The 19,059-nt window shown below is 42.0% G+C and overlaps 2 protein-coding genes across 2 annotated transcripts in view; one reads left to right on the top strand and one right to left on the bottom strand.

The window, feature by feature from the left end:
* STARD9 (StAR related lipid transfer domain containing 9) overlaps nt 1–9,163 on the top strand; it is a gene marked incomplete at its 5' end in the record, with an annotated part of 104,679 nt that extends 95,516 nt beyond the window's left edge. Inside the window, 10 exons of the mRNA XM_080618790.1 lie at nt 728–925; nt 1,852–2,035; nt 2,892–3,038; nt 4,149–4,254; nt 5,764–5,906; nt 6,497–6,561; nt 6,650–6,855; nt 7,262–7,341; nt 7,755–7,913; nt 8,916–9,163. Coding sequence (XP_080474916.1) covers nt 728–925; nt 1,852–2,035; nt 2,892–3,038; nt 4,149–4,254; nt 5,764–5,906; nt 6,497–6,561; nt 6,650–6,855; nt 7,262–7,341; nt 7,755–7,913; nt 8,916–9,017 — 1,390 coding nt within the window. The 3' untranslated portion in view covers nt 9,018–9,163. The remainder of the gene's footprint in view (nt 1–727; nt 926–1,851; nt 2,036–2,891; nt 3,039–4,148; nt 4,255–5,763; nt 5,907–6,496; nt 6,562–6,649; nt 6,856–7,261; nt 7,342–7,754; nt 7,914–8,915) is intronic.
* A 4,607-nt stretch (nt 9,164–13,770) lies between these two features.
* The window catches only part of CDAN1 (codanin 1), a 29,723-nt gene continuing 24,434 nt past the window's right edge, over nt 13,771–19,059 (bottom strand). Inside the window, exons 23-28 of the mRNA XM_080619229.1 lie at nt 18,627–18,784; nt 17,724–17,831; nt 17,277–17,340; nt 15,903–16,105; nt 15,112–15,219; nt 13,771–14,362 (exon numbers count right to left, since the gene is read on the bottom strand). Coding sequence (XP_080475355.1) covers nt 14,237–14,362; nt 15,112–15,219; nt 15,903–16,105; nt 17,277–17,340; nt 17,724–17,831; nt 18,627–18,784 — 767 coding nt within the window. The 3' untranslated portion in view covers nt 13,771–14,236. The remainder of the gene's footprint in view (nt 14,363–15,111; nt 15,220–15,902; nt 16,106–17,276; nt 17,341–17,723; nt 17,832–18,626; nt 18,785–19,059) is intronic.

The raw sequence follows: 19,059 nt of genomic DNA, 5'->3' as shown, positions 1-19,059 counted from the left end.
CTTAGTCACACTGAGTGAACTGTATGTGAAGAGTTATAGTATCAAGCTTATTTTATATACAGTTAAGTAATGCATTTAAGACAGAATTTTGGGGTTACTTCAAGAAAATAGGGACAAGTATAAGATTTGGTGTAATTCAAATTTAGTGTCACCCTCTTAAAATTTCTAGCAGCTGTGAGAGTGATCATGTGTACCTGGTGATCATGGGAATATATTTCATTGATTTATTGCAATGTAAGAATAATTGATACATACTATTTATGGAAGTATCTCATTCATCTTGTTTCTGTGAATAAATGCTGCTCTATGAATATGCCAAAAAAACCCCAAAACTCAGCCATAAATATGTGATGCAAATTATGAAAAAAATCAAGATCCTAGACTCTAGTGACTGGATTACAGAACTCATTTTAGGAAGCTGTTGTAACTAAAAAGATTTAGGACTAGCTGTGTTACTCTCCATCCTTAATTTGACTCTCAGCCATTACAAGCAGTAGTCAAGACCCTCTTATGCATTTCGTACTGTTATAAAAGCAGTGGAGTTTAAGAATTTCTGCATCATCAGCCAGCATGTGGCCAAAGGGGTACTGGAAGGGGAGCGTACGGTGTTAGATTCCCATAAATTTTACATTACAAAACTACCTCATATTTAAGTCTTTTTTAAAAAAATCAGCAAATGTAACTTTGCAGGGTGCATTTTGTCAATCTAATCATGTTTCCCTGACAGACACATGAGGACTATTGAAACTCTTAGGAAAGAAAGAGAAAAAAGGCTGCAAAGATACCAAAGAAGCCGAAGTCTGAGTCCTCAAAAGCATTTGAGTCTGCTACAGACGCTGGATGCAAGTCAGAGGGATCTGGATCTTCCCAGTAGACGCCGAGAATATCTGCAACAACTGAGAAGAGATGTGGTGGAAAACACCAGGTAGGGCATTAGAAACCTCTCTTTTGGCCTGATGTATGCTAACAGTGTTCACACTGGGTGCACTTTAATTGTTCTTACTGACATCTGAGGCTTCTGTGGCAGAAGAATTCTTCTCAGTGCAGAAGTGTTAAACTCTGGGACAGACAGTGCTGCCAGGAAAAAAAGCGTGAACCTGATTTTAGGCAACATGCATCAAAAATTTCTATCTAGTTTATTTCAGTCCATAACAAGTATCTAATTTATGTGTATGATGTATGGGGACAGCCAAGTATTCATTCAGTCTTGACTCATTACAGACCAATCTGTCTTCTTACTCCTTCATTAACTTAAAAGGCACATGAAATAGTTTTGTGTTAAATATCAAACAAGTTCTGCAACCCTTCACCACTCAGAATTTGAGTTTCATTCCTTACCATATCCCCTAAATGACTTCTGGTTCCTTTGCAGTATGTCAGGAGACAGTTACTTTTCCAACACAATTATTTTGCATGTGATACGCCAAAGCAATAACCTTAGATGATATGGGGAACTGACTTAGTAGTGCAGTCACTACAGTAATCTCAGTGGTAAACTGGACTTGCAACCTGAATAATTTTCCAAGGTTAATGTCCATGTAGCCTTTAGTGAGCAAAGAGAAACTTTTGGGGGGCTAATACGGTGGGGTTTCATTGCTTTTCTGGCAATTTTTACTGTTCATAGAATCACAGAATGGTTTGGGTTGGAGGGGACCTTAAAGCTCACCCAGTTCCAACCCCCTGCCACAGGCAGGGACACCTTCTACTAGACCAGGTTGCCCAAAGCCCTGTCCAACCTGGCCTTGAACACTGCTAGGGATGTGTTGAAAGATGATTTTCTCATGGTATTTTGTCAGGTGACCCCATTTCAAGTAATTATATGTGTTTCCCCCCTCTTACCTGTCTTTACAGAGTTCAAGAACCAAAAAGAAGAAGCATTCAGCATCCTTCAGACATTGAACTGTTGCTCCGAGACTACCAGAGGGCACGGGAGGAAACCAGAAGTGAAATTGCGCGAGCCAGGGACAAACTTCGGGAGAGAGCTGAGCAAGAAAAGAGGCGTATACGGCAGCAAGTATTTTCTCAGTTACAGAAGGTGAGTGTTACAGAGGAAACCACTGGGCATTATTCACATCAATGCATTTCTTTAACAGAAACTATTCCGTGGCTAAGTAATCCTCCTGTTTGATGCACATCAGCGTAGAAATGCCAGAAAATAAAATGCAAATTTGTGATTAAAAGAATCTGAGTCATATTGGGCTGATGCTGTTCATGGTTCTGAACTGTACCTTGAATTCAGACATCTCCACTGGATGACTGAATCTTACCACATCTGCTACTTTGTTTTTCTTGTGTAACATAAGCATGCTTCACCAGGGTTGGAAACCCAAACTTAAAACCGCCTTTGAAAGTATAAACAACCTTGAAGTTCCCAGTATTATCTTATTATGCAATTTTTACTTTATCTTCTGGGCTAGCATTGAGTAGTTCAATTGGCTGAAGTAAAATCTCCAGTCTGTAACAACTACATTTGATCAGCAAGCTAAGTCAGGGGCTACTCGAAAAAGAGGCAAAGAGGAACAAATGGGACTGAAAAGAGATCTTTTTTAAATTTTATTTTCCCCTTAAAAACACCCTGGCACTGGTTCGATAGCCTGGACTCTCATGTGTGAAGAGTAACAACAGCAGAAGCTGCGTCTTCCCAGACTGCCAAGTTTTATGGGTTCACTCAATGTTGGTTCACTCATATGTTGGTCTTTCAAATGAGCCTTCTTATTTAATAGTTTCCGTATGGCAACAGCTTTTGTCCTGTCAACGCTCCTTGAAAGAAGCTGGACTTCTTTAGATTATTGCTCTTTCCCATTTCAGTGCTGTTATCGATTTGACTAGCTGCTGTGCAAGGTGAGCTTTGCGTGGTTTTTTTGTTGGTAATACTGTGATACTGATTACAGGAAGAAGCAAGGCTAAAGACTCTTGCAAGTACAAGCACTTTATGTACAGACTCCAGCCTCAGCCTCTCCTCTGGCCCAACATCTGGCTACAACAGCAGCAATACTGCTACGTATACTGCAAGTAACCCCAGCAGCCAGGAAGGACAGGTGAGGAACAGCCGGCCTGTGAGACTAATGTCTCCTGATGCTTTAACAGTAATAGACAATGTAGGAACAGAAGGAGGGCATGTTTATGTCATGAGTGCAGAGAGGGGTGATGTGGCAGGAGCATCACCAGGTAATAGTGATGCTTTTATTTTTCTGAGATTTTTTTTTGCCTTTTTTTAAACTCATAGATAAAATCCAGATAGTGTTATTGTCAGTAATGCCACTACCTGCCAAATGTTTTAGAAACAAGTCTTTTGTTGCAATAAACCAGAATCTGATGTTCTCAGTGTGCCTCTGTCCTGGGTTCAGCAGTAGCAGTCATTTTTTCTCCTTAGTAGCTGGTGCAGCGCTGTGTTTTTGACTTTCGGCCTGGGAACAGCGCTGATAACACCGATGTTTTTAGTTGCTGCTCAGTAATGTTTAGCCTGACCAAGGGCTTTATGAGTCTCATGCTCTGCCAGGGAGGAGGGGAAGCCGGGAGGAAGCAGAGACAGGACACCTGACCCAAACTAGCCAAAGAGGTATTCCAGACCACAGCACGTCATGCCCAGGATGTAACTGAGAGTTACACAGAAAGCCTGGATCACTGCTGGGTGGGGGCGAGGTATTGTTCGACAGGTCTTGAGGTGTTGTATTCTCTTCCCATGTTATTTCCCTTATCATTATTATTATTATTGGTGGCAGCAGTAGTGATTTGTGTTATACCTTAGTTACTGAACTGTTCTTATCTCAACCCGTGGGAGTTACATTCTTTTCGATTCTCCTTCCTGTCCCTCTGGGAGTAGGGGGAGGGAAAGAAGGGGGGGAGTGAGAGAGAGACTCCGTGGCTAACTTGACGACAGGGTTTAAACCACGACAGCCTCCCTGAATGATGCATTGACTTAAGAGTTTCTGTGTGTGAACATGGACTTTCCTGAAGTTACTTTCTGGAGTATATACCTATGCTAGCTCCTGGCACTTGGTTTGCTCAATTTCCTGAGTCAAGGTATCATTTCAGAATCAGGGGAAAGGCAAAGGAGTTAATTTGTGATGGAGAGAAGCTACCAAACTTGTAAGGCAGATATGTGACAAATACTCCACTTCTTTCACTTCTGCTCTTTCCTAAATCAGGTTTCCTCTGGGAATGCTTTGCTTTCAAGAGATACACGAGGTCGTTCAGCTGTTAGAAACAGTCAGCTTTATGTGTTAGAGCAGCTACAGAAGGATTCTACATTTGGTAAGTAAAACATATGACTCTGTATGTTTGAGCTGTATCCCAGGCCTAATGAGATTTGTCATTTATTTAAATCAAAATCTAATTTGATTCTAGACATTGTGAAGATGTCCCTACCATTACATAACTTAAGGAAAATAGTCAACCAGTAGCCAGATCTTGCTTAGAATTTCCTGAAAAACCAAATGGGGATTTGATCTCTCTAAAGTTGGTCTTTGTCCTGTCATGCTACCACATCAAGTATTCTGGGAGGATGATGACAATACTTTGAGTGAATATTCTGGTGGGGGGGGCTACAGCTGCAACGAGTATAGGATTGTACATGAAAGTTCTTATTTTTATCCTCCAGACTGATGTTCCTGCCTCTTCTTTAGGTTATTTTGTTAGCTTATACATGGTACTAACTGTTAAACTTGCGTAATGCAGAATGTAGAATCATAGAATCATAGAATAGTTAGGGTTGGAAAGGACCTTAAGATCATCTAGTTCCAACCCCCCTGCCATGGGCAGGGACACCTCACACTAAACCATGCCACCCAAGGCTCTCTCCAACCTGGCCTTGAACACCGCCAGGGATAGAGCATTCATTTCCCTGGGCAGCCCATTCCAGTGCCTCATCACCCTCTCAGTAAAGATCTTTCTCCTTATATCCAATCTAAACTTCCCCTGTTTAAGTTTGAACCCATTACCCCTTGTCCTGTCACTACAGTCCCTGATGAAGAGTCCATCCCCAGCATCCTTATAGGCCCCCTTCAGATATTGGAAGGCTGCTACGAGGTTTCCATGCAGCCTTCTCTTCTCCAGGCTGAACAGCCCCAACTTTCTCAGCCTGTCTTCATACAGGAGGTGCTCCAGTCCCCTGATCATCCTCGTGGCCCTCCTCTGGACTTGTTCCAACAGTTCCATGTCCTTTTGATGTTGATGACACCAGAACTGCACACAATGCTCCAAGTGAGGTCTCACGAGAGCAGAGTAGAGGGGCAGGATCACCTCCTTTGACCTGCTGGTCACGCTCCTCTTGATGCAGCCCAGGATACAGTTGGCTTTCTGGGCTGTGAGTGCACACTGAAGCCAGCTCATGTTCATTTCCTCATCGACCAACACCCCCAAGTCCTTCTCTGGAGGGCTGCTCTGAATCTCTTCTCTGCCCAACCTGTAGCTGTGCCTGGGATTGCTCTGACCCAGGTGTAGGACCTTGCACTTGGCATGGTTAAACTTCATCAGGTTGGCATCAGCCCACCTCACAAGCGTGTTGAGGTCCCTCTGGATGGCATCCCTTCCCTCCGGCGTATCAACCGAACCACACAGCTTGGTGTCATCGGCAAACTTGCTGAGGGCGCACACAGTATAATTACTAATATGCACATTGACCACACAAGGGATGGCATGAATCCCTCAGGAAGACCAGGTGCCTGGGTGCTCCAGTGGTGGGTTGAAGTCGCTGCAACTGCAGATAGCAGAGTTTCCTTTTCAATATTTTTTACTTCCCCATGGCTTTTTTGTTTCCCACAGAAGTCAGCAGCCTTCAGACACCCCTTCCTTCTAGCAGCATCAGCTGTAGGTTCACCCATGGATTAACTATTTCTGTCAGCTCCTCTTCCACAAAAGGATACCAAGATTTATCCAAACATATCTTGGCCAATGCTACCACTGAGGTAAGTGAATAAGCAGAGTTTTCACTTATCCCTATACCTCCTGCTACAAGTTGTGGTGAGTATGTGTGGGAGAAGCCTTGCTGCTCTACACTGCTAATAGTTGTATATTTGTCAGCTAGAGACAGACACACTAAGCAACTTTAAATGGTGGGGAAAGTGAGCCAGGCTGCAGCAGAGGAGACTCTTCCATGTTAGCTGAAATGGTTGAGTGAAGCTGGGGGAACTGCTGAGTCAGAAGGGAAGCATACCAACTTCCTATTTCAGAACAGGTACAAAGACTCCAACATGCTCCCCCCATCTCCCATTGTCTCACAATAGTTTAGGCTAGCATACAGGCATGTATGTTTGTATACATATATATATATATATATTATACAGGATGTGTATATCCTCCTTCAGCAGAGAATATGACAGCCAAGACCATCTGTCTGTTGATACTTCCTAAGAATTACTAGCACTGTAAAACTGTGTGTGGGTAAAGGCAGCTTAGCAGTTTGAATAGAAGACAGTGTAGCAACGTGTAAACGCTGAATGCAATTTATAGTTTCTACAGCTTTCTCTTACCTGTACATATGTTACTGTTTTCTAAGGTAATGGCAGCATGCTCTTATAACCTGAGGAATCTCTACACCTGCCAAGCAGCAGCTGGGTGGAAGTAAGTTTATGGCAGGTCTTTATAATGGGAGGCCTTCTTTTGTACTTGGCCCTATCATGTGCAAATACCTTTCATTTGTCTTTGACAGGTACCAATGTACAGAAAAAGAGGTGCTGGTTTATTACAAAGTCTTCCCTTCAGCAACAAGGCATGGGTTCCTGGGAGCAGGAGTGATAGAAAGACCTCTGCCCTACGTGTGGGGACTAGTGAGAGATCCTGGCAAACGACATCTGTATGACAGAACTATCAACACAGCTCGAATACACAAGAAAGTAACCAGCCACATCCAGCTGGGTGAGTATCAACACAAAGGACTGGCCACCTTTACCAGCAGGTACTTTCTCAGCTCAGGCTGCCAGCCAGAAGGAGACTTAGAGGCATCTTATTTCATTTCTTCACATCTCAATAAATAATTTCATTATTTAATATGGGAACTTGAGCTTTGCAAGGCTTTTCCAAAGTGAGGATAATATTAAACACATCTCACTGTAGAAGTACAGGTAGAGACAGTGGTTTGAAAGTCAAAATAAATCTTAAGTGGCTTGAGAAAGCATCTTAATGACATATTATAGCATGTTAACTAGAGTTCTGCTCTCTGCACAGAAGTCAAAATGAAATACGCACATGCATTTAAGGGATGGGGGAAAGTGTGCCAAGTTAAAGTTGTCAAAGTATAATTCCCCTCTTTGTTTTTTCACAGTGTATTTAGTGACTGATAGTTCCCTCTGCTACCTAAAGCAACCCCGGGATTTCTGCTGCATTACTGTAGAAGCCAAAGAGGTAAAGTGAACATTCTCTCTGCAGCACAGAGGAGTTGTTCTGAACTCTTGGTTCAAGGACAAAAGGGGAGGGAATGGAAGTCCACGCTCATCCTTCCAGAAGTGAGTGTAATAGGAAGAAAAGTCTTACGGATGACACAAGGGAATTGTGTATAAGACCCTCATGAATCACAATCATCAGCTAAGCCCTATTTGGGGCTTGTGTTACAGAAGTGTTACACAGCACAGTCCGGTTACAAACATGCAAGATTATGACAAAAAAAATTATTAATAAATAACATGGGAAATACTCTTTCATATTAGAAGAGTTTTTTAGGTAGTATGAGACACACATCTCATGGCAGACAAAGAAATCATCACTGTATGCATAAAAAAAATGTACAAATTGTCATCTTTGCCCTTTGTCACGCACAGGAGAACTTGTCTGTCTTGGCTGTCCAGTCCGTCTATGATGCATCCATGCCCCACCCTTGCGAAGAAGTGGTGAGAGGAGAGATTCTGCCAAGTGCTTGGATACTGGAGCCTGATGTGGTGAATGGAAGAGATATCACTAGAGTTATTTACATGGCACAGGTAAGATTGTGCTCTATGTCCAACTGTGAATGCAAAAAGCTTTTACAGATAAGAGGTAAGTAACAAAATGTATAATCCTTATGTTATGTTTCATGAGCTGATCATGAATGTCTCCTCCACTTCACACTGTTACCTAACATCATGTACACTAAAGCTGAGAGAATCTTACTAGGATTGTGCTGAAGCACATGGTTGATCCTAAGCTTTTGTAGCACCTGGAGCTGCTCACTTGGATACCAAGACCCTTCTGTAATGGATTATTAGCAGCTTTAATGGATGTTGCCTTCTCACAGGGGGAATCAATATGGAAACTCTTGTTGGCATTTTGATCTTGCTGTGGACAGAGAAGTCCACCTCAGGTTACACTGTGTTCAAAATGAACAGAAATACTGGTTGCTAAATTTTTAGAACTGAAGCTGTTAATTCTTCAGATTTAGCAGGTACAAAAGAGAAACTCAGATTAGGATTCCAGTTAAGAATAAGAAAACCCTGCCATCCATTCATTAGAGATTCATCTGAAAAGTAGGCTCTCGTTGAGATAGTGGTACCAAGCAGTGCCTAGAAGAGAATGCCAGATGTGTATAATTTATTTTAAAGTGCTCATCAGAGAGCTAAATGTCATTAGTCCTTTAAACTTAGCTATAGAATACATGTTTTTAAGATACAATATAAAAAATCTTTATAGTAATTAGTATATGCATTTTACAGTGCATGTGTAATGTATATGCATTTTGCAGTATATGCACATATATATTTTATATATATACATATTTTTAGTATACGCATATACATTTTCAGTAACACCGTATCTGTCTCAAACTAGTAATATTTAATTGAAACTCAAACTCAAAAGCAGTGTGGGTCATACCTGCTGAAAGTGACATCAAAAAGCAAAGCTTAGAAAGCCTATGGAGCATTGGGAAGGAACAGATAAAAACCACACAGGAATGATAGCATTTGCCTGTAAACTCCAACATGTGGCCTTTCTTCTCATTCCTGCAGGTGGATCTTGGTGCTCCAGCTATCCCTGCAAGGCTTCTGAGTTCCATCGCCAAGCGCCAGCCCCTGGTGATCGCTCACCTGGCACACTTCCTTGCTAGTTAGTGTTGGGTATAAAACTGGACAAGTAACAGCAGCTCAGAGTTCACAAAGAGACACAAGCCTTGTAAGGGTAATGTAAAATGCTGGCTCACAGTCAGTCACAATCAAGCCTCACTGCTAACATTGGACTGTGAAAAGGATAATTAGGAAAAAGGATCATTTATTTTAGCTGCTCGGAAGAAACGCAGCAGGTTTGATGGGAACCCGTCCTGGAGACAGCTGTGGAAAAACTCCATGGAGCAGCAGGAAGATGTGCTGTCTCTACAAAAAACAGAGGAAGAGACTTTGATTTACAATAGCCAGCATCTTACATGCAGAATGTAGTATTTAATTTCTGTTTCCAAGGTGCTTCAAAGACCAACCTTCTTTAAGAAAGTTTAGGCACCAGTGGGAAAAAGGCAATGGAAGCAATGACATGCACTGCAAACTGGAAACAGTCCACATATGGCTTGAGGCCCTTTGCAGCTCCTGCAAGGTCACTTTCTAATGTTAAGATAAGCATCAAATGCAGAATTCCTAACAGTGTAGATAAATCATTTATCCTAGCTTGCTGGCTAGACTTCCCCTGGAGAAGAGAAGCTCAAACAGAGCGATGTCCACTAGTCACCCTACACCCTGGATAGATTTTTCTCCTGTAATTGGCTGGTGGCTTCCAGCCAATGTGAGGTATTTTGGATTGCCACTACACTATGCAGCATCAGTGGAAACCACCACACCTCAGGACACAGTTTTACTGCACTGCAGAATTAGGTGCTTTGAAATCAAGAAACCAAACCGACAGCTGTAAACAGTGACACTTTGTCATTAGTAGAGAGCAGTACCATGTAATCAGCTTGTTTCTAGAACTTATATCCTGCAAGTAAGAGTAGCTCCAGCAGTTTTCCGCAATGTCGCTTTCCCTCAGCTGAAAATCCAGCCTGGCCATAGTCCTACCATGCTTCTTTGTTCAGAACACGACCAGTTTGCTCACTGCAGTGAAGACAGACTCTTCCGACTCAATTACCTCATGGTATTTCTGTTGACCTTAGGCCAACAATCCTGCTGTCAGACTTTATATATATTTGTTCAACACACTCCCTAGTTTGGTCACACATTCCTAAAATTAAACAAAACCACAACCAACTCAAGCAACTCCATTAGTTCTTCAGCACAACAGTAAAAATCATTTCAGATACCTTATGTAAGCAGTAGAAGCTGTTATGATGTGCTTTCTTTAGCTCAAAAATGCCCACATTGTTCAAGAAACTGTTGCACTTTAAATTTGTGAAGTGAGAAATATGTATTCATGCGTCCACCTGACCAGAGTCAGCTTCTGCTACTTCAACGTAGTTACTGTAAGTAAAAGATGAGTTTTCCCACCTTTGAGTTCAAGAGCCAAGAGCTACTTTACTGTATCTTTCCACAGGTGTAATTCTGGCACTCAGCTTCTATGTTACTTCCTGTTAAATATATTCAGTTTTAAAAGAAAATAGCTATTTTAAATTGATATTTAAGAAAATAGCAGTTTTGAGACATGCCAGCCCAAGGCTTTCCCCCTGAAAACTGTACCAGGTAGGATAGCAAAACCTTTCACTTACAAATTTGCTTTGGTTACAATCTTAACACCAATATAGTGCTCTTCTTCTATGGTGAGGCTCAGCATTTTCTTAGAAGCTCTTCAAACCGTGTCATGGCATGGTTCACTTCCAGCCTCATGCATTCTCCATAGCCCCTTAAGGACAAAGGGACAACCCAGCACAGAGTTTTCTGCAGTTGAGCAAAAAGAGTTCCAGATTTGCAACCTGTCATACAGTTCCCCATTCCCTCCCTCTTGGTGGAAACCAAGAAAGGAAGAGCCAGTGAGGTAGTACAAAAAAAGCCCTATTTAAAATGAGCAGCAACAGCAGCATGGGATATTGGCTCATATCCTGAATGCTGCTTCCAATAATGTCTGGGGGGAGGTAGGGGAGGTCTTCATCCAATCCACACAAGATTTGCTCAGTGCTTCGCTTTTTTTCCCTTTTATTTTGGACATGGCACTAGTGATGAAGCAGTTTTTGTAGGAAAAACATCTAGGGGGACTCCTGTTGATCAACGATGCCAGTGCCTATGAAGGGTAATGTCTTCTTGTACAGTGCATCAGATGTTTATTTTTATATACACATTTTTTTTCTATGTTTACAGATTAAGTTATTTCTATATGCTTGTTTTGAAGCAGTTTTATATGCTATCAAAGCTAAGTTTTATTTTTATCGGTATTGAATTAATGTAACTTTTTTTTTTAATACAATCTTCAATTGATACTAAAAAGCCTATTTATATAAATGTTTTCTTTGCAACTATAACATTTTATGGTACTTGTTAATGTACGGCATTGGTTTGGTTGGAAGGAAGAAATAAAAACCCAGCAGATACTGAATTTGTTAATCTACAATGGGAAAAAAACAACTTCCTGTAAGTTACTGCTGAGCAGTAGATGATCAAACCAATTGTATTGTACCACCTACTGTTGCATCTCTGCTCTTAATCAAGATTGCTATTTTCATATCCACAATAAATGGTATTTTCTACACAAGAAAACGTGCCTTGTGTTATTCTCCTCCAGCTAAAGACACCCATCTATGGAACTTCTCCACATGGAGAAGTACCACAAAAGCTAGCTTGGAGGAGATGATGTAGGGCTCCTGCCTACCTGCTGAGGAATGCATGTGGAATAGGAATTTGTGGCATGATAGTCAAGAAGCCAGCCACTGCCTGAATTTGGTTCTTATGATGCAATGCCTTGTCCAAGCAAACAGGTTTTGTTGTGTCATCCTGAAGTGAGGCACTGGCTGAAGCTTCTCCCCAAGTCCAGTTACGCAATTCCTCTGACTGCAAATGCAGAAGGAAGTCAGCAGAACACCATTTTGCTCCATTTTCTTTTAGGAGTTGTGAGTTTGCAGTAGCAAAGACTGACAGAGAGAAGGCCACATGCTCTAACCTAGTTTGCTTTGAGCTTTCTTCTCTCTGCTGCTCTCCTTGCAGCACTACAACAGGTTCCCAGCCCTGTGGGACTGCATTCATGCATCCTCAGCATCCCTAGACAGAAAACAGCATCCATACAATAGTTCCTACAGTTTAGCTACAGCATTGGGTGTCTGGCTTTACAGAACAACCTGGCCAAATTAACACAGAATGTCCAGGAACTAGAGTAACTAATTGCATTAAGACATGACACAGAGGTGTTTCTTACCTGCTGGTTCCCGCAGAAGAACTGCCTGCCTTTGGCCCCATAGGTTGGGCTCTCTGGATGCAGCAAACTGCTCCTGGGCCTTGGTCACCTTTTAAATGAAAATTTCCAGGCACATTGTGTTAGAGAAGGATAATTCAACTATGTTGAGTTCATGAGACCAGCTGTGGCCATGGCATCTATGCAAACAGCTTTACAACACCCAAGTAAAATCAGTTCCAGAGCCAAAAGCACCTTATTATTATGAATTGGAGCTTCTTCCCCCTTCTACCACTCCATATATAAAGTTGTATTTCAATATAAGCAAAGCAGCTGTTACTCTACTTTCTTTGCCCCATGCTTTGTGGCAAGGCATTTTTTTTTGTACTTCACCCCAGTACCAAGAGGTTACAGATCAACAGCTTGAACACAAACCAGGGCATTTAATCATGTTTATTTTGACAAACAACAACTTCAAATGAGATCTGCAGCAAAAAGTCACACATGACTCAGCCTCACAGAGCAGGTATGGTATGACAGGGTGTACTTGCTAGTCCAGGTTGTATTACCATAGACAGCCTGCCCACTTCTAGGGACCCTCTGCTTCAGTCACATGAGGAAACCCCTACAATGAGGCATGCAGATGGCACATGCCAAGCCTGTCAATACAGTGCTCTAACCAAGTCTAGAAAAATCTCAGTACAGGTCAGACACTGATGTGCCTCTGCAGCCTCTCTCTCTGAAGCCACAGTTCTGCTTGTGGTTTTTCTTAAATCACTGGCTCCAAGATGTTACCCTGTCTTGCCTTATCCAAGGGAAGAGGCAAGTTAAGTAGCATATGGTAAAGCCCCCAGGCTTCACTTTGTCCAGATTTTGATCCCTCATCACACAGTATTTGCTTTCTGGGAAAATCTGCACTAAGAGGACAAAAGGAAATAATTTCCTTACTGCTACAGGGGCAGGAAAAATAACCCCATGAGACAGCAAATGAGCACCTGACCATGTCCTGCCAGCCCCCAGCAGTCCCTGCCCCAGGCTCCAGTGTGAGGAAATACTTGGGGGATGGACAGGCAGTCACACCCTTCGTGGCGACCTATCTGCACAGGCAGAAATGCCAACTGTCTCACAGAAATGATTCCTTTCCATGCCAGCTCTCCAGGGGATGGCACAGTGCTCTTCCACTACTGTTCTGTCTGCTCTCCCAGGCTGTAGTTTTCTTGCTGCGGCACTTCCTGTCCAATAAAACCCAAACTCAATGCAAAAAGGATTATAAAAAACAGCAGTCAGATGCCATTTAAGTTCACATACTCTAAAAGTGTCTTAAAAATACTGTGTTCAGTAAAAAATATAAACTGATCTTTTCTCCCTTATTTCTGTTAAAAACCTTGGGAAATTACAAGTTCTGTTTCCAACAAGAGATGGAAAAACACTTAAGTATCCACATGCTTTCAGAATAATGCCAGCAGTGTTCTGATGTATATATTTAATATGGCTCAACTTTTAAAATGAGTCTTCATTAAAATCAAAGCTTTGAAATTGAGCTCACAATGAAAAATAAATATAGGCTCATCTTAATGTCATACAGGTTCATCTTTTCCCTCCCCCAACAGTAGAGTCTTTGCTAAAAGACAACAAACATGAGAAGTCACATTAAGTTATGAGAACAGTCACCAGGAAACCATGTCTCTGACCATGAACTTGTCCACTTTTATCTATTTCTGGGTTTGGTCACAGCTTGTTGCTGCACAGATACAAAGTGTGTCTTCGAGTCTAAAAACCGGCTGCTCTGAGCCACAATCAAGGTGCTTAAAGGACTTTTAACTCGGAGATCCATTTGCTCATTGATGGACATCCTTCAGCAGAGTCACCATGGCAAAATGTCCATGAACAGAAAGGGAAGACCAGTGTTGGTTTTGCACAGAGTGACCTCCTAGTGGCAGCAGCTCCCAGCAAAGAGCTCACAAGGCATTCAGAAACACTGCACAGTCCCTTTGCATCTTCATTAGGCTGTTTTGTCTAAAAAGAGTAGCCTCCATTAACTTTGTGCTGTCACGGTACCTAGAGATTGTCTGGTCAGCTCACACGGGTTAGTCCTGAGCTCTGCTATCCGATGTTCCGATATAAATACTCTGGACAGCATTTCCAGTTCTTTCAAGAAATCCTGTAACAAAGATACAAACCAGAGAACCTTTATTAACAAGTGCCAACCAAGAGACTTACTTCATTTTTCTAGTTAAGAACTTTACGTGGTTAGAAGATGTTGTTGATGGTTTTCCACTGCAGAAACATAGACAAGCTACACACCTGAGTGCAAAGACGAATGCCTGTAGGTGTACACATTCAGTCTCCCCTCTAGCCCTCACACCCTTCTCAGGGAAGGCCACTGCCAGTTTGAACGGTTAAGCATCTCCAATATGCAGGTGCTCACCAGCCTTCAAATACCACCCATTTTTAGCAGGGAGTTGGGCAGTTTCCCACATTTTGTCTCTGGCTAGAACAGTCAGAATGCTCTTACATTCTTGTGGTAGAAGGCAAAGAGGTATAGATGCAAGTCTGCTCTGTTAAGGTCCTTTCCAACATCGCCATTCTCAGCTGGAACATGGCAGACCCATTCAGTCTAGAATGGAGAGCTGGTAACCATGCCAGCTGGTCTCCAAACCACGATACAACTTTCTTGGCATTGTCTGCACTGCAGGGGCAATGGTGGGATTCACACAACCACAGCTTTCAGCCAAGCACTAGTAACAGAAACAAGGCTGTTGGAAGCTAGTCCTGCTGTTGCATTGAGCAGGAACTATAGATAGGGAAGGTTATGGGCTTCATCTACATAAAACAGAACTACAAGGGTCAACTGTCGATGTAGCTTTACTTTTTATTTCACTTATTGTTCACACATATCTCATTACTTACTGAGGGCCAAGGGAGCTCTTCGAGGCTACGCAAGCAACTCTCTATTTCACTGCTTCTCATTAGTTCATGTTCTACAAGACCACGAAGCATGAAAAGGAACAAATCCCACTGCAGAAGAGAAAAAATATCAACAACTCAAAAAGAAATGGATTTTGTGTTAATTTCTTTATCCCTATACAATTCATGTTTTCCTGTGTGGATCAGGATGTGGAGAAAAGGAACAAAAAGATAAAGCACATTATTTACGTGGGTGTGGCAGTGAAGGACACCAAAAAGCAACATCCAAAATGAATGCAAAATCCCACAAGTTCATACATTTCTTCGTACCATAAAGTCTCCAAATTTCTAATTCTTGGTTTCCAAACACACCAAGTAATTCTTGTGTGTTCAGGAACAGCTTGAAATATTCTTTACTTCCCTTCTGAAATAAGCTGGTTTTACCCTACAACAACCCAGGGCAATTTTCAGATTCATAGCTGGGGATCTCACAAGATAACACTCTATCAGTCCCCAACCTCCCCAGCCAAATGGGCCATTTTGCCATTGGTTCATTAACCTGCTCCTTCCTGACAGCCCCCCAAGACAGGTATCAAACACTGACAGGTTGTGTGCAGCCCTCTCTTCCTCTGCCCCTGCAAAAACAATACCAGCTAGCAGCTGACCAAATCCTGCAGGCCTCATTCACACAAGCCATCAGTTAACAATGAGGGCAGGCTCATGGAGAACTCCTGCATGAACATATCAGACCAGACTGCATAACTGGCACCTCCACAGACTGCAATAAGCTTTACCTCTCGCTGTTTAACTTCTGCAAGATAACCAATGTTCTTCTTGCTGAAGATCAGCTGCACAGGAACAGGTGTCCCAAAGTCCTCTTTCCAGACAGAAAGCAGGAGTTTTAGAAGGCCATAGGTGGGATGATTCTTCACACGCAGCCTCTCAGAGGTTTTCTCTGGGGACTTGATCCTGAGATGCAGAGGGACACGATCTGAAACTAAGAGACAGAAGAAAAGTGAACTTCTATAGCTGCATGTTTTCCTTTTATAGTCATCATCTTGGTCCAACAGCACATTTTGCAGAGCTGGCATCACTGAAGCAATAATGCTTAGTGAGTGTAAACAAGGAAACATGAGAGGAGTGGCATTTAGAAACATGGAAAATTATGGGCTTTGAAACTATACAAACAAGTGTTACATAGGAAGAGATTCATATTACTCAGATAAAGAATACCATTTGGTTGACATATAGCCCAAGTGTTGAAGGTGACTGACTAAATGAAAGTCAGACATTTAATAAAAAAAGGAGCCAGGTGTTACTCCAAAGGAGAATAACACAGTAAGACATTTAAATCCATAAACAAATTAAACAGTTGTTGACTATACATAAAGTTGTATACAAAGGAAACTGAAGCTCAACACTGTTTAACTGCAGCTAAACATAAAGAGAAGACACCAGATCCTCCATGGTACAGTCTGACAGAATGAGGCAGGTTTATACTGCTGCCTCCCAGAATGAAATTTCACAATATTCAGATGTGAACTGCCTTCTGAAAGAATGAACCACATATAAAACTTCTTAGGGAGGCTCTAACTCCAGAAAATTAGAAGGTTGCCCGGAGGGAAAAGACCTGCATCCAGATCACTAGCTCCCATTGAGAAAAATAACTGTGTTTAACACACTAGAGCAAGGGGGAGAGAAAGAAACAAAAAGATGCCCCACAAAATGTTCACAGAAGTCACAATACACAGAAAACAAGCTACTTCCATTCCTAAAAAAGCCATAAAAACGTAGATAACAGGCCTTTACTTTTAGGGAAAAAAAAAACAACCCCAAACCCAGAGCCATAACTTTTCAGAGACAGAAATACTGGAAAGCATATCACACATTTAAATGAAGATATCAATAAAGAAAATAAATAAAAACCAATGGAGATGTGAATAAGGACACCAGATCTGAAGGATGGTTAGTCACATATGATGCTGTTTTGCAGAAGGTGGAAAGGAGGAAGAGCAACCACCCGAACTGACAGAAAAAATCTGCAAACTAAATAACACCAAAGAGAATCAAACGTGTGAGCTCTAACTAATGAAATCTCTGACCCCAAGGATTTAAGAGAACTGTAATAACAGATTTGAGTCTTAAATAGCTTATCATGACTGACTTACCCAGCAAAGAAGCCAACTCAACCGTGCATTTTGCCAGCTGCTGTTCTGATGTGGGACACATGAACTGGAAAACACAAAACACAGTTGTATCATTGTCCTCATACTGCAGACTGGACAAAACAGGGCTTCACAAGGGATAAAAATATCAGAGAAGAACAGGCAATTTACAGCAAGAGGCACAGAGCTGTAATCAGGAGGCCATTAAAGACTGAAAAGACAAGAAAAGATCAGATATGAAAAGGGGATCCACAAAAGGACAATTTTAAGCAACAAGCAAATCTACACAGTATGAAAAAATGCAGTGCAACTTTGTCCCATTTGAACTCAGACAAAAACCATTCCACTAAACTCAACTGTGAGGCAAGGCAAAGTAACAAGTTTACAGGTATGAACACAGCTCAAGGTGGCACAAGGGGATGTTTTTGTTGCTTTTTGTACTACTTCTACCTTTCTGCATCGAAGTGTCTGACTCAATCTTCCCAGCAAGCACTCCAGCCAGATGCAGTCGATCACTTCATCCTCATCCCGTGGGCCCACAGCAACACAGAGCACATCCTTGATGAAAGAAGACAGCAGTAATTTACCTATTAGTATCCTGCGCTTCCACAAACATATCTTTGGAGGTGATAGAGCAGTTCACAGATTTTACACTTGTGTTTACACACTTTACACACTAGTTCTTGTGTCCCCATAAAAAGGAATTGCTTGGATCTAAGGCTGAAATGAAGTCCATACCATTACCTTCTTTTTAAGATATTCTGATTCTCCTTAGTTACAGCTGAATGAAGGTGCAGATGCAGATTGGCAAAAATCTTTCAGATTTGTAGATTCATCTGACTCTGAATTCAGTGTCAGATTCCTAATGAGTAAGATGGGACAGTCTATCAAGCTCTATAGAACTGAAAGGACCAACAGGAAACACTCTAAATAGAGATCAGGAGGCTCTCCATAAAATGAGCAGGTCTACAAAAAAGTGGCTACTTTGATATGCTGACTCTTTGGCATAAGAGTTGTACACAGCCCTCACCACACTATGGTTTCAATGCTACCCAGATCAAAGAAGCCATGGCCATGCTACCAGGAATCTTGTATTTGAGACAGTACTCCTGACCAGGGAACTCTGGTCTACAGAGACAGCAAACAGGGAGATGAGAGACCTTTCCATTGTGCTTCCTAAATGCTCATCACAGCCATTTCCTTAGAACCAGAACATCCCCCTAAAAATCAAAAAAACAGACATAGAGAAAAACCCACACAAACAAACAAAAACCTCCACAAAAACCCCAAACACACACCAATGTGAAAAATAAAAATGGATTTAGGGCAAGGTGGGAATTGAACACTATGAACCTTAATCTCGTTGATGATTTGGGAAGGAAATGGAGCACAGTGCTGACAGCCTGCAGGGCAGTCCCTTCTCAACTCCAGAGCATCCTCGCTGGGCAAGGGAAGTCCTGGGACTTTGAGCATTCTGTTGAAGGTTGCCTTCACTTCTCTTTTGATAAGTGCTACAAAGAACAGGGAACAAATCCTGTTTACTTCAGCTTTTCTCTCCAGCAAGGCAGACTATTAGCCTCTCATTCCGAGGGCCATGGTGGATGAGGAAAGAACAGTTTATACTTTCAAACCCCTCCCACTCTGAGCTCCTGTTATATTTAACGGGCAGAGCAGAGGTGGAGAGAGAACCTTAAGTCACAGCTCTAGAAGGCAGCCACCATTACCACCAGGTACCACTGGCAACTCATCTCATTTGCCATCAAAATACTTCATTAGGTTTACTGAA

Source organism: Psittacula echo (genome assembly GCF_963264785.1).
Source record: "Psittacula echo genome assembly, chromosome: 5".
NCBI lineage: Eukaryota > Metazoa > Chordata > Aves > Psittaciformes > Psittacidae > Psittacula > Psittacula echo.
The sequence above is the reverse complement of the archived record's forward strand: the minus strand, read 5'-3'. Positions and strand labels throughout refer to the sequence as shown.